The sequence below is a fragment of the Mytilus trossulus genome, chromosome 8 (genome assembly GCF_036588685.1).
Source record: "Mytilus trossulus isolate FHL-02 chromosome 8, PNRI_Mtr1.1.1.hap1, whole genome shotgun sequence".
Classification (NCBI taxonomy): Eukaryota; Metazoa; Mollusca; class Bivalvia; order Mytilida; family Mytilidae; genus Mytilus; species Mytilus trossulus.
The window spans coordinates 12,058,775-12,073,715 of NC_086380.1; the positions used below are offsets into that span (position 1 = coordinate 12,058,775).

The following is a 14,941-nucleotide window of genomic DNA, read 5'->3' on the forward strand; positions in this document are numbered from 1 at the left end:
GTCCTGTGTATATAATTTTACGTGTAAATATATTTCTCTGAGATTAAAACAGAAGAAATGTAGAATATATCCTTCCCCCTCCAATCTTAATGATGATAATTTTGTACATTTCTTCTGTTAAACTTCTATATTTAGCAACTGCAATTTATCAATATAAATTGTGAAAATAATTTCTATTTTTTGATCCTATTCAATTTATTGGTTTGATTTTGCTCTTCCTGACCTTATCAAATAAATCTGAAACCTGAATTCAATTGTTTAAACTTAAATATGTATTTGTTTACTATAATCATACTTAATTCACACCATAAAATAGCATTTAATCTTAATGACGGTTTTTCTTTAATTTATAAGAAAGTAGCATCATAGAAATAGGACTATGGAAAAAAAATAGAAATGTTGAAATGAATTCACTGGGTTAAAAAGAATAACTAAAATACTTTGGAATGTTTATTACATTTTGCCTATACAAATCTGAATTTAATGGTAAAGTCATATCTATTCACCTCATTTTTCAAAGGCTTATAATATTTGATAATTTAATGGTATTAGTATGCAAGAAAATATCTTTTTATACTTTTTATAATTTGCTTGCAAGCAAAGGTACATGTATCTATGGTAACAGTAAATGACAGGTACAAGAAACATAATAATGATGATCAAATTTTGTTGAAAATAATAAATTGAGAAAAATAAACGGAATATCGAATTATAAAAAATATCATGTATCATCTATACACAAGTGCTAAGAGTGTATAAAGAATGCTTATAACTGTATAATGTTTATTTTAAATGTTAAAAAGTTAAAATATTATTACATTCTTGTCTGATCAAATTTTCAGCTTCATCCTAACACTATTTTTGAACTACCATTAGACGACCCTTTATTTAGGCGATTTAAGTTTAAGAGGTTGTCCTGTACTATTTTTCATTGGAAATTCTCATTAGAAATCTGTGGATAGTAAGAAATAGTACAGGATTTATTTCATTTAGTGTTTCATAGAGTTTGTCATGGTAGATTCTTCTGTAATGAATGTCTGTAATTCATAATGGCACCCTTTTTTTTGTGGAATAGTATACGTTATACTTGGAGAACTTTAAAAAGAAGAAAAACAGTTTATTACTTCGCATGTCAAAACTTGCATTGGTGTGGTAAAATTTCATCTGCTTCTAAAAAAATTCAGCAAGACCGTCATAAATTAGAAAGTTGTGATTTAATTTACTTTACTATGCTTATATTAAGATATAAAGTATTCCTTCATTACAAATTGCTTTCTTTCAGGTGTAATATGCATTTCTAAATTCTTAGACTGTTGCATAACAATGTTATTTGTTGGTTCCTACTTTATTACACTTGAGGTCATTGATTGTGTGTAGATTTTAATCTTTGGTGTTCTGACTGTTACCTGTTTTAATTTCAAAAACTTGCTATCCTGTCATTGCCTTTGTTTAAATGAAATATAGTTTTTGTCATGTACATGTAGATGCTATTGTGTATAGATACAAATAAATTTTGTAAAAAAAAAATGACATGTCTTTTATTTTGAGTACCAACACACTATTAGGTGGAAGTTGTAATACCTTTGCTTACTGTCAATCAAAGTATCATAGGTGCTTGTTAATTTGTCTCAGTGTCAAGCTAGTTTATTGTTTCATGGGATCACTTCGGTCCTGTTGATCAAGTCATGTTTTGGTTCAACTTGTATGATATTGAAATCATTTATGGAACATAATCCTCCTGCTCGCTTTGGCAGGTGCATTAAAAATAAGATGTTTGGATGCACACAACTGTTGAAGAATGTCAAATGCTAAAATTTTATATAAATGTAGTGTACTCTTGTTATTGATCGTTAACCGAAACTTCGGACCTTAAGTTGAGTTAGTCAATACCAATAGTGAACTAGTTAATGATTTGTAGACCACAAAGGTGTAACTTTCATTGTGTCATTTCGATGAATGGTTTGAATCTAAATATAATTCCACAGAGTCTAAAAATGTGTTGTTAAGATAATAAACACCCCAGGTTTCTATTATGCAGGAAATTCAATCATTTACAAATTGGGAAGATGTACTTCAAATTTCTCGTCTGTTCATCTATGTAAGTTAACTGAGAATGTATTGAAAATAAAGCACTCACATGGATAATTAGGACTATCATCTAATGTTACTAAACTAAGACATTCAAATTGAAGATTGTGTCCGTCTGTTTCTACTAATAAGCATGTATTTATTGGTTAATATTAGGAAGTTTAGGCAGATTGCAAAAGAAAACTTGGCATCAGTCAGGATAAATGTATCATATTCTAACAGTCTGATTAGTCAGGTTTAAGATATGATGAGGTGAAGATATTTCCCCAATTGTGTGATATCAATATTTCACAAGTTTCCTTGAAAAGCTACAAAACTAGTTTAGTAACGAGACTGAGAAGTGCACAATTTTAAAGTGTCTTGCCTGCCTTGTTACACTCTTCTTGTGACAGAAGTTATATGCATGCACTGAAAATAGCTGTGCTTATGGTATCTTGAATAGAAACACCTTATGAAAAAAATGAATATTAACCAATAAACTATAATAATGAGGTTAATGTACGATGAACACAGCTGTTCATGTTGTATGGCATTCTATCGATCCATATGCGGAATATAGTTGACCTATTGCTAATAGTTTCTGAGAACGACATAACCTTTGTAAAGCAATCCAGGTCAGTTCACACTTGTACTGCAAAGACATAAAATATAGATGTATCCAGTAAATGGACATTGACTAATGAATTATGGAAGCAAGTTTGAGGTCAGATGACCCATGTATACATGACAAAAATCTTGTATACCAAATTAAATTCTGCACAATGGTGTTATATATGACACACAGAAACTTGATGACATAGCATACATATATGGTAATATTCTTTTCAAAGTTAAAAAAATGCCTGGATTCACCGAAAAAGCAAACCAAACATTTTTCACAGAAGCAACACGACAGGTGTCACATATGGAGCAGGATCTGCTTACCCTTCCAGAGCACTTGAGGTCACACCTAGTTTTTGGTGGGGTTCGTGTTGCATTTTGACTATTCTTTAGTTTTCTATGTTGTGTCATTTGTACTATTGCTTGTCTGCTTGTCCTTTTTCATTTTTAGATGGGACGTATTATGTTATACAGTTGTCCGTCCTTATATGCCCGTCTTTTAGACGGGACGTATTATGGTATACCGTTGTCTATCCATCTGTCCGTCTGTCTGTCGTCCACACTTCGGACAATAACTCAAAAACACTTTCACCAATTTCCATGAAACTTAAGTGAATTGTTTATATCTATTGACGTAAGCTCCCTTTCGGTTTTTTTTTTTAATTTCAGATTTTAAGTTTTGGATTTATGGGGCTTTATTCATAAAAAAGGGGGGATTTTCAACACTTCGGACAATAACTCAAAAAGGCTTTCACCAATGTCCATGAAACTTTGGTGTATTGTTTATATCTATTGACATAAGCTCCCTTTCAATTTTTATAAATTTCAGATTTTAAGTTTTGGATTTATGGGGCTTTATTCATAAAAAAAGGGGGATTTTTAATACTTCGGACAATAACTCAAAAAGGCTTTCACCAATGTCCATGAAACTTCAGTGAACTGTTTATATCCATTGATGTAAGCTCCTTTTCAATTTTATAAATTTCAGATTTTACATTTCCGTGTTATGAATTTTTATGCTTAAAAAATGGGGTATTTTCCAATTTTGGGACAATAACTAACACTTTCACAAAATTGTATGCAACTTTGATAAATTGTTTATATCTATTGACATAAGCTCCCTTTCCATTTTTATAAATTTTAGATTTTACGTTTCCTAAGTAATGAATTTTTATGAAAAATTTAAAAGACAACAAACTTTATAGTTAAATTTGAGGTAGCCTTGATAGTGCCAATATTTTTGTGCATTATTTTAGGGGGGGATTTGACAGGGCTCACACTATTTCTAGTTGATCATATAAATTCATTTAAAGCATAAAAGACAAGTTAAAAGAGCAACGGCTCATCATGCGCTAAAGCGCAGCCCTTTATTGGCCATGGCGTAGTCAGTTTGTTTTAGAATTATGAGTTTGACTGACCCTTTGGTATCTTTCATCCCTCTCCTTTAGACTGTTTCACTCATAGTAGTGGAGTGACCAATCCAACTCATGTTCACCTTTAATTGACCGCCCTTCATGCAGGCTAAATCAGGATTTTTTGGACAGAGAAATGTTTGTACTTTAATTTTTGCGTGGTCGTATAATCGAAATATGTTACTTTTTTTTTAATAAGACCAAAGGTTAGTGAATGAGTTTTCACTGTTAATTTATTTCACAAGAGTTTACCAAAAGTCAGGAAAAAACACCTCGTAACTGAACGAGAAATTAATAATGAAATAGACTGTAACACTTCATTTTTAACTAAAGTTGAAAACAATAAAAGCACCAAATGCCCATTTAAAGTAAAATTCAGACTAGCAACAATAAGAAAACACAAATTATACGGAACGACAACCTAAGTCAATTTCATTATGTTTTTTTTTTTTTTTTTTTTTTTTTACATCGGATGGACTTACAAAGACATATTTCTTCAGTTTACGGCTTTTTAAAAAAGAATCGAAGTCAATTTGGTTTTGCTTTGATATATATTTATTGCCAGCTACAAATATTTCACAAGGTAATTAAATCAAATGAGTGAAAGAAAAGACTGAAGTTTCATCAAATATTCTAGCTCTTTGAACTTCTGTGGTTTTATTTTATTATGCTGTACAAAAAGCACACATGGAACCTCAAAAAGGTTGGTTGTAGGGGTTATTTTACAAACAAGGGCATACCAATTTTCGTATGACTGACATCAGTCATCGTTTTCATATTCATCTTCTTCCAATATTGCTCGATTAGTTAAATGATTTCTTCAACCATCAGATCGTTCACATGCACAAATATTGGTAAACGCTTAATTATGTTGGTTGCATACATAATTTTGTTGCAAGCTGTTTTGTCCTTGCATGTACAAACAATGTCTTGAAGGAAATCTGCTGACATAGGTCCCGCAAAGAAAACCGAGAGCAAACTGTTTTCAACCTCTTGTCAACCTTTCAGCATCTGTGGGAAGTATGTTCGCTGGTTTAGCAATATTGACGCACATTCAGATTTGCGATTGAAGCATTGGACGTAGGATGTGCTGTAAAAACTAGTTTTCACATGCATGGGTTAATTCTTACACAAGATTTGCATCATGTGTGGTGTAAAATTTCAACTTAAGCTTGTTTAACTCATCATGTAGATCCCTTAACTTTTTCTTGGGATAAAACAATGATGCGACAAATGCACAATCATTGTTTACGGCGGATTCCTGATCTCACTTATCTTATTTGTCAGTTTGTCTGTTTCATTTTTAGCCTTGGCGTTGTCAGTTTATTTTAGATTTATGAGTTTGACTTTCCCTTTTGTATATTTCGACCCTTTTTTATCGGAAGAGTTTGGATATTTTTCTGCATCCCTCCACAAAAAGCATAAAAATGGATATCTTACCTAGCCCCAAAAAAAGAATTTGTGTCCCCAACCTGTCAGGGTATGGGAAGCTGGTAGTATATATGGCAAGCTGTTTTTTTTTCATTCTAACTTCTTCAAGATATCTCATAAACTTTATAAGATATTATATAGTTTTATATGAGATATGATTATCTTATGTATTAAAGGAGATATTTTATCTTTAATGCAAGATAAATGATGTATTATATGAGTTATATTATATATTAAAGGATATATGTTATATATTTAAGGTGATATCTTATCTATTAGATATCTTGAAATACTAACAGTAAGTTTTACCTTTGTCTTTTAGTTTCCGTTCTCTAACTATATTTTCTCTCGATCAAATTAAGTGAAACGTAAACACAATGCATATTTATATAAAACACAGATAAAAAATTGCATGAAATTCAAACTTTAATCAAAATTTATTAAAACATTTATTGAATCCTTATAAAAATCTGATATTGTTCAGGTAGCGTCCAAATTCAGCCGTTTCTAACCGTATTCATGGTATTTGTCTGATTCTATTCTGTTCCGACAGCGTCCCGATTTTACCGAATGTGATCTGACATAGATCAGACAGTGAACCGACGCTGACGGAAGATATCTGTTAAAAACTGTCCCCATATTGAGGATGATCAGGTTCTGTTGGAACGCAATCCATTCACAATCTGCTGTACCGCATTGCAAACGTCTTTGTTTGGAGTCAGTCGCAATGTGATTTGTAATTGTCTGGACTCTGACGTGGATATCTTTGGCGAACTTCGAATCATATAACTGAACTATTCCTGAACGGTTTCGGCAAAAACGGTTCATATTCGGCAAGATCTGGATGCAATCTGGACTCAATCGACAAAAAAAAGACAGCAATGGAAAATATCTTCAGATCATGCACGTTCTAGATGACACAATCCAGGAAACACAGAAAATTGTTACGACTATAATCTGAATCACCAGAATCTGTCACGACATAGTCAAGGCTGTCATGGGCCGAATTTCTCTGGATGTTACGAGACGAACCCAACTGCTTGTCGAGGTTTTTTCCGACCTCTCCAGACCATTCCTGATCCGTAGGTATGTGTTACGAACGTCTACGACCTCAGTAACATTTCATATCAATGAGGATTTTACCTTTTCATGTCTTAGCGCTGTCTGATCTCAACCGCCGCATGATGGCTACCTTATGATATAGATCGACGTTTTTTTGTATTTTTCGCAAACAGCACGAAGTACATACAATATCACTGTGTCGTATGCACACCGAAAAAAGCGGCGATCCTTTTATTATTTTTCACCTTTACGAATTTAGCGGGCCCCCGTCTGAGCTTTCCGTTAGTTTCGTTTTAATGAAAAATGACAAATTAATGAAGTCTTGTCGAATTAAACGTTCATTTCTGTATCTTAACAAAATCATGCTTTGGTAGACATGTTAGATCAGAGCGCTAGTTGATGACCGTCCTGGATTAGCTTTTTGTTTGGAATTACACGTTGCTTAAATTATTTGTTTCTTCAACTTCTTGATTTTTTATTGTTATCTTTTTTTTTAAAGGGGGTGACGTAAACAAGTACTACGAGTTAACATATTTAAACAAACGAATCCGAAGGATGAGTTTGTTTAAATATGTTAATGAGTAAGACACATGGTATATAAAATTTGTAATATAAATAAAATGATTGACAGCTTCAAGACCTTCAACTAATATTGGAAATTGATCACATTACAGTTTTATCCAATGAAATGGAAGCTCGCGCAAGTCACTTTTGCGCCTCGTGTATGATCTTTTGTGTATTTCATGTAATAGAACCCCTGAATTTGCAAAAAGGAAAGAAAATGTCAGAATTTCGCGATTTTTATTTACTTTTGCGCCCCGTGTAGATCTATGGTTGTTTGCGCAAGTAACTTCATACTGTCATCAGACTGAGGTAAACAAAAATGTCGGATTACAACGTCGGACAAGGATTAAATAATTATTCTAATGACGGTAAGAATTGGTTTTGTTTTTTTGTTTTCAAGTATCATACAAATTAATCATATTATACAGAATTTTCATCTCATTGAAAAATGCATATTTATACATTTCTAGTTTTCGTACAAACTGCTTTCTTCTGTTATTTTATTAATTCGATTATGAGATTATGTAATAAAACACAATTTTTATGATAAAAGACTGTATTTAAACAGTAGCGGATCCAGGGAGCGTAGATAGTGTACGTTCCCCTAATTGATCGCAAAAAAAAAATCATGTTTTTTCACAGATATTTGTAGCCGATATTTATTCCTTTTTCTATAGGTACCCCCTTTTTTAAATCGAAATTGAATTGGATCTTCGCAAAGGAAATGATAGTTTCACATTTCATTTTTTTCACAACTTAAAGAAGAAACATTTAGTAATTGTTTCCAAAATTAGGGGAATTCGTAACAATCCTATATAGTTTGAAAAAGGTTTCTTAAGATTTGGGTACACATAATTTATTGCTTTTTGTTATGAAATGAAAACAAATGAAGATCTTGACCTTTTAGTACGTTTAACAGTTTCCTAAATTTGAGAGGCGGATACATTTAAAATAAAAAGGTGGAGCTTCAGCCATGGAATAACATGAACATGAATATGTTATACCATGGCTGAAGCTCCGCCTTTTTTCCTTTGAATTCTAGTTGAGTTGCATATTTAATTAGCAAAGTATGGTACAACATTAATTTGCATATAATATACCATGGTTTTCCCTCACCACACTTTTTAAGCAAATTATTTCATAAAAACATCAAAGGAAAAAATCTAATTTATGTTACAATTACAATTAAATGACATTGAACTATAAACTAAACCCTCAAGTACAAGAGCATGCATTAAGCTTCACATTGACATTGAACTTGACCATGTCTAGATATGATAAACTAAAAATGACCCCAGGTAAATAAAGTATGTCATATAGATATTATTTCCGTTTATTTTCTAAATTTAGACAAATCTTGCATAAATGATGGTAGTAGGTGTCGGTACTATTTTGGTGGCATTGATAGTATTTCTGGTGACGTATTTGTTAATGCGATGTAGAAGACCTTCTGATCTGCCACCCGGACCCACACCACTTCCCGTGTTGGGTAACCTCAAATTAATTTGGGGCAAAAGTTTACTAGATGTTGCAGCAGCATTACAAAAGAAGTATGGTGATATATTTAGCCTGTCTATCGGACCATATTGGATGGTGTTTATAAACAGATACGATGCACTGAGAGAAGTTTTTGTCAAACATGGGAACACATTTTCAGATAGACCGGATGTCTGGTACCTAAGAGAAGTGAAGAAGAAGAAAGGTAAGGTGTATATTAGTTCATGATCAGTTTTAGACATAGTAGTAGAGTAATGGTCCCATATAATTTTATTGCTGTAAGAACTTTGAAAGTTATTTTTAAAACCTGCATTTATCCGAGAAAAGAAATCCGCATATATATTCGTCATGTGTTTATGTATAAAACATATGTAGAATTCCTATTGGGCATTCATATTAATCATAAAAAAAAAAAAAAAAAAAAAAAAACAACCACACAACACCATGGCTAAATGAAAAACATCAGAGTGACAGTTAGCCTCAAACTGATACGCAGAAAAATGTGGACCCACCTACCCCAATTTTTGTTTTGTTTAAGTGAGATACTCTCCAGAGGGTCGATAATGATCAAGCAAATGAGCAATAATATATAAGTGGCAATAACCTTGCCATCTTAAATTTACTTTTTAAATATTTTTTAAAACTTTTTATTGCAAAAAATACCCCATTTTATGGAGGGGGGGGGGGGGGGCACCACTGACCAGTCTTTTGTGGACGTAACACGCGTCTGTCATGCAAACTCATAAGTCCGATATCTCTAATGATTATTATTTTTATAGACACTAAACAATTATTACATTATTACAAGGTAGACACTTAACAATTATTCAAAAAAATAATTGATGCAAGCTATACTTTATTATACGTTTCGTCTCCGAGGGTATCACCAGACCAGAAGTCAACACTTCGGTGTCATGATAGGAAATGCAAGTATGGGTATATCGCATCAATTGGGAGATATATACCCCGTACGCAGATGCTGCTGGAATGTTGCTACTAAGAAATGGAAGTGCACAATTGGAAAGCTGAAATAGTCTCTTTTGTTTCAAATTTTGTTTTCAACCGACCCTTATTGTCAATTTCTAGATGGAAGTCAAGATATGAGGCCGACTTAATCTATATAGCGGAAAGTAGAGTTAAAAGGATATTGCTGACTTCTTGTCTTTTTCCTAAGAAATTCATGTATGAAGTCAGCCTTGTAATAATAACAAAACAAGTCGGCAAGAAGAGGGTAACAATTTGTACCCGTTGGAATGCCGACAGTCTGTTAAATACCCCATCCTAAGCCTGGTACCTATTATATAGAATTCAGCTACGGACATTAATTAGAGCACTATGTATCAAAAACATGTATCACACTAGTTACTAAATCGGTTTGGTTGTTTTGAATCAAAAGATTTAAAGTATGTATTTGTTTTGTATTTAAAGTTTAAGATTAAATAAAAGCAACAGTAGTATACTGCTGTTCAAAATTCATGAATCGATTGAGAAAAAAAACCGACTTGTTTTGTATTTAAAGTTTAAGATTAAATACAAGCGACAGTAGTGAACTGCTGTTCGAAATTCATGAATCGATTGAGAAAAAAACGAATCCAGGTTACAAACTAAAACTGAGGGAAACACATCAAATACTAGTATAAGAGGAGAACTACGATTCTGGGAGAAGACTTTATAAGTTTGATTAACTTGTGTCTCATCCCTTTTGTACATTTACGCAAATAAAATATGTTTAAACTAACTACGATACAACAGAAATCCAACATTAAAATGTTACACACACAGAAACGAACTATCATATAACTATAGCTTTTCCTGACCTGAAAGAAAAAGTCTTATTAAAAATCAGCTACGGAAATGATTAAGAGCACTGTAAAATATACCGTTAGCAATATAATCGGTTTGGTTATTTTTAAGTCAAAGATGTTAAAGTCTACTATAGATTTGTTTTGTATTAACAGGTCTTGCTGCAGGATATCCATGGAAAGAACAGAGAGCTTTCACCCTGAATCTCTTACGAGGATTTGGATTTGGAACCAGGTCAATGGAATCCATTATAACAGAGGAATGTGAAAAGTTTACTGAACTGTTAGCAGAAACTCAAGGGAAAGAATTTGCGATCAGCGGAGTTATTAATAAAGCTGTCTCTAACGTTATTTGTTCCATTGTTTTAGGAAAACGGTTTAGTTACGATGACAAAGAATTTGATAAATTCGTCAAAGTAATAACCGAAACAGTAGTTAATGAATACACTCCGAAGGTTAACATATTGCCGGTACTACTTCATATACCGAAAGTGAAAAGCAGATGTGATCATTGTATTGAACAAAATAATTTGATTAGAGCATGGTTTCAAAAACAAATAGATGAACACAAAGAAACGCTTAAAGAGGACCACTGGAGAGATTTTATTGATGCTTACTTGGTTCAGATTAAGAAGATGAAGAGAGAGTCAGACACTCAATTTACAGGTTCGTTTTTTGTAGGGGTTACATGGATAGGTGTAAGCTGTTTTTATGCCCAACCTACAATAGTAGAGGGGCATTATGTTTTCTGGTCTGTGCCTCCGTCTGTTCGTTCAACCGTCCGTCCATCCGGGTTCAGGTTAAAGTTTTTGATGAAGTTGAAGTCCAATTAAATTGAAACTAAGTACACATGTTCTTTCTGATTTCAAATAAAAGTTTTGACCCCAATTTCACGATCCACTGAACGTAGAAAATGATAGTGCGAAGTCAGGTTAAAGTTTTGGTTAAAGTTTTTGGTCAAAGTAGTTTTTGATGAAGAGGAAGGGATAAGTCACATTCACTTAAAACTTAGTACCCAAGTTCCCTTCGATATGATCTTTCTAATTTTAAAGCCAAATTTCAAGGTCCACTGAACATGGAAAATGATAGTGCGAGTGGGGCATCCGTTTACTATGGACACACTCTTGTTAAATGTTCAAACTTTAACCAAGACTTAGGGTATTTAAGTGTACTCTACACCGATTAGACTAAATTTCCTCACCAATTTGACAGAATTTGTAAAAAAAAAGTAGGCCATGACATCAGAAGTGATTATAATTATTTGATTAAAAAAAGTTTAAAAAACCCAACCCCAAACAACAACAACAGCAACAAAAAAAATCCCTCTCATCTTTTTCTAAATCATACTTTAGATAAAAGTAGTATGTATCGCGCCAGTGTAAATTTTTCTTATTTACAGAAATAGAATTCACCCTAAAGATAGATGTATAGTTAAAAATATAAGGCTTGAAAAAGAGGCGAAAGAAACCAAATGGAAATTCAAACTTTAAGTCGAATATAAACTGACAACGCTTAAAACGAAAAAGAGAGAAACTATAACTCGTACATAAAACACAAACATAGAACACTAAAGACTGAACAATAGGAAACACATCAAACAGCGGGACAATCTTAGTTGCTCTTCAAGGTTAACATGGTTAAGCATGTCCTGCTCCTAGACTTGTTCATATAAGAACAAACCCGATGAAAAGTCTGCCAAAAAAGAAGGAATCAATAAATATTGCCTATTATATCTAATATAATTTCAGAGGAAAACCTTAAATATGTAATACTCGATTTGTTTAGCGGCGGAACTGAAACTACTTCGTCGACTATTGGATGGGCGGTCTTGTGTCTTGTGAACCACCTTGAAATTCAAGAAAAGATTCGAGCTGAAATGCTGAAAAACGTATCCAGCGGACCTCCTACTCTATCTGATAGAAATACTCTTCCTTACTGTGAGGCAGTAATCCATGAAGTTATGAGAATGGAACCAATTTTACCGATGTCTATATCCCATACTACATCAGAAGATACCGTCGTCAATGGTTATCGGATTCCTAAGGGAGCTATTGTTGTTCCGAATTTATATTCTGTAATGCATGATGAGAAAGTATTTCCTGATTCACACAAGTTTGATCCTAGGAGATTTCTAGACAGTAACGGAAAGTTCCATGCGCCAGAAAAGTTTTTGCCGTTTTCATTAGGTAAGTTACGCACATTCGGTGTTTTAACTTCAAACTAACAAATATGCAACGGAAACGTATTAAAATATAACTAAATTCGGCTACAATGTTTTCATGACAAACCCTACATTTTTTGATTTTCTGATGGGTAATCATGGTTACCGTTTTTTTCACATCCAGCCGAATTTAGTTATATTTTAATACGAGAATGCTATTCTGGAACTTCACCTGTAATATAATCTAATATTCTCTGTCAGTCTTGTACATTCCCTGCTCATATTTCATTGGTTTCAATTCTCTTCAACTTCGTATTTTTTTTTACCTTTCAAGTTGTTTTTGGTTCGAGCGTCGCTGATAAGCTTTTTTCTGGACGAATCGCGCGTCTGCCGCAAAATCAAAATTTTACTCCTGGTGTCTATGAGAAGTCTTTTTTTGCGAAGCACGATTATCAATTATATTATACTCAATAACGTATAACATTTTAAATGATCATCATTTTAATTTTCCTTACAAATTAGATTTTGAAAGTAACATACTATGCCATGTTATGTACATATGTAACAACCATCCGGCGTATTAAGTAAAGCGCAAGCATGCTAAAGTGTCCTTGCGAAAGGTAATACAATAGATAAGCCAGGGATAAACCTCGTGTCTTTTGTAAAATTCATCAGACCAATTCTGCATTTTAGCGTATAGAATGTAATAGGCTCAGATAAACTAATAAGATTAATCCTGATTGTTCTGTTAAAAACCTAAGCATTTATAACATGAACAGTAGCAATTTTTTAAGCACAAGATGCACATTTCTACAATCAATGTCTCTTCAGGGATGCTTGAGGACAAACTATTTGAAAATCCTAAGCTTATTAAAAAGAAGAAGAGATATGAACCCAAAAGCTCTGAATGTTCATAAAAGAAAACACCTGTGAATGCTAAATTGAGGGATGTTTGGTGTACATACTGTAAATCCTGGTATCTATGATGAGTTTGTTGATAGTCGTGTTGGTTGAATAAAATCATATCATCTTGTTTTTTTGTTTATAGGTAAGAGAGTATGTCCAGGTGAAGCCTTAGCACGGAATGAACTGTTCCTGTTCTTTACCTCTTTAGTTTGGAATTTTAAGATCTTACCTCCAGACGGTCAACCACCTCCACCGGTTGTAGGTAAACTTGGTGTGACCTATGGACCTCTTCCCTATAAAGTTAGATTTGTAAAATATAGAGACTAATTTTGAATGAAATATTTATACGACAGTTACGAAGTGCAATGCATTACAAATAATTTATTGGCAAAAAATTTAAAAAAAAACCAATAAATGTTAAAGACCTATTGCATATATAGATATATTTAACAGACATGCTGCTAGTACAATAAAATGTTACATATTAAAAAAGCATATTATTAAACAATTCATAATGTTCAGACACTCTGAATTGGAAAAAGGAAGACCAGAAAAAATGTCTATCTATAGTTTACCAATAGAGATATTTCTAACATTTGTTATGCTATGCTGTCTTTTTTTAAATATAATATATATATTTTTATTCATGTATTTCTCGTTTTGAGGTAAACATAAAATCACAAAAATACTGAACTCCGAGGAAAATTCTAAATGGAAAGTCGCTAATCAAATTACGAAATCAAAAGCTAAAAGCCACCAAACGAATGAATAGCAACTGTCATATTCCTGACTTGATACAAGAATTTGCTATGTAGCAAATGGTGGATTAAACTTAGTTTGATATAGCTAGATAAACCTTTCACTTGTATAACAGTCGCATCAATTCGTTATAGTCCAGTCTAACTAAGTTTGAACCTCAAACTAATTGCAACATAAATGTTTTAGTTCTAATCTAAAGCATTAAGCCCCAAATACAGAAACAAGTCCTATGAGATTTTAATTCAGGAAAACTCAAAATCAGCAAAAATGAGGTTTTTTTGGTCAGTTTTTGGTTGATTTTCTTAAAATTCATGTAAAGTATGATACTTTGGTTCGTATTTGACTATATTTTATAATCTACTGCTCATGAAATGTACAAACCGAAGGGTAATGGGTATTTGAATTTTTGACTCCACATTTTTCATTCAAGAAATTGCAAATTTATGGCTTTCTCACTATTTCGAAAACATTATGTGAATATTTGGTATTAGTTATATCTGTAAATGATATTTGTTCAGCATCTACCTTATTTAAAGAAACTTTATACCACAAAAAGAAGAATATATGCTTAATTAGTTTTAGTAAATTTGAGATTCTTTACCTTGACATACTGAAAAATCTAATAAATAGTCAACAAGTGAATTATGAAATCTAGGTCA

The 14,941-nt window shown here is 32.6% G+C and overlaps 1 protein-coding gene across 1 annotated transcript; it reads left to right on the plus strand.

Annotated features, from left to right (window-relative positions):
• Positions 1 to 8,523: 8,523 nt before the first annotated feature.
• On the plus strand, positions 8,524 to 13,882 carry LOC134681652 (cytochrome P450 2J2-like). The gene is made up of 4 exons (XM_063541305.1): positions 8,524 to 8,859; positions 10,613 to 11,122; positions 12,205 to 12,642; positions 13,666 to 13,882. Exons 1-4 carry the CDS (start codon positions 8,526 to 8,528, stop codon positions 13,848 to 13,850), a joined length of 1,467 nt encoding a protein of 488 aa, XP_063397375.1. The 5' UTR covers positions 8,524 to 8,525; the 3' UTR covers positions 13,851 to 13,882.
• The last annotated feature ends 1,059 nt before the right edge of the window (positions 13,883 to 14,941 follow it).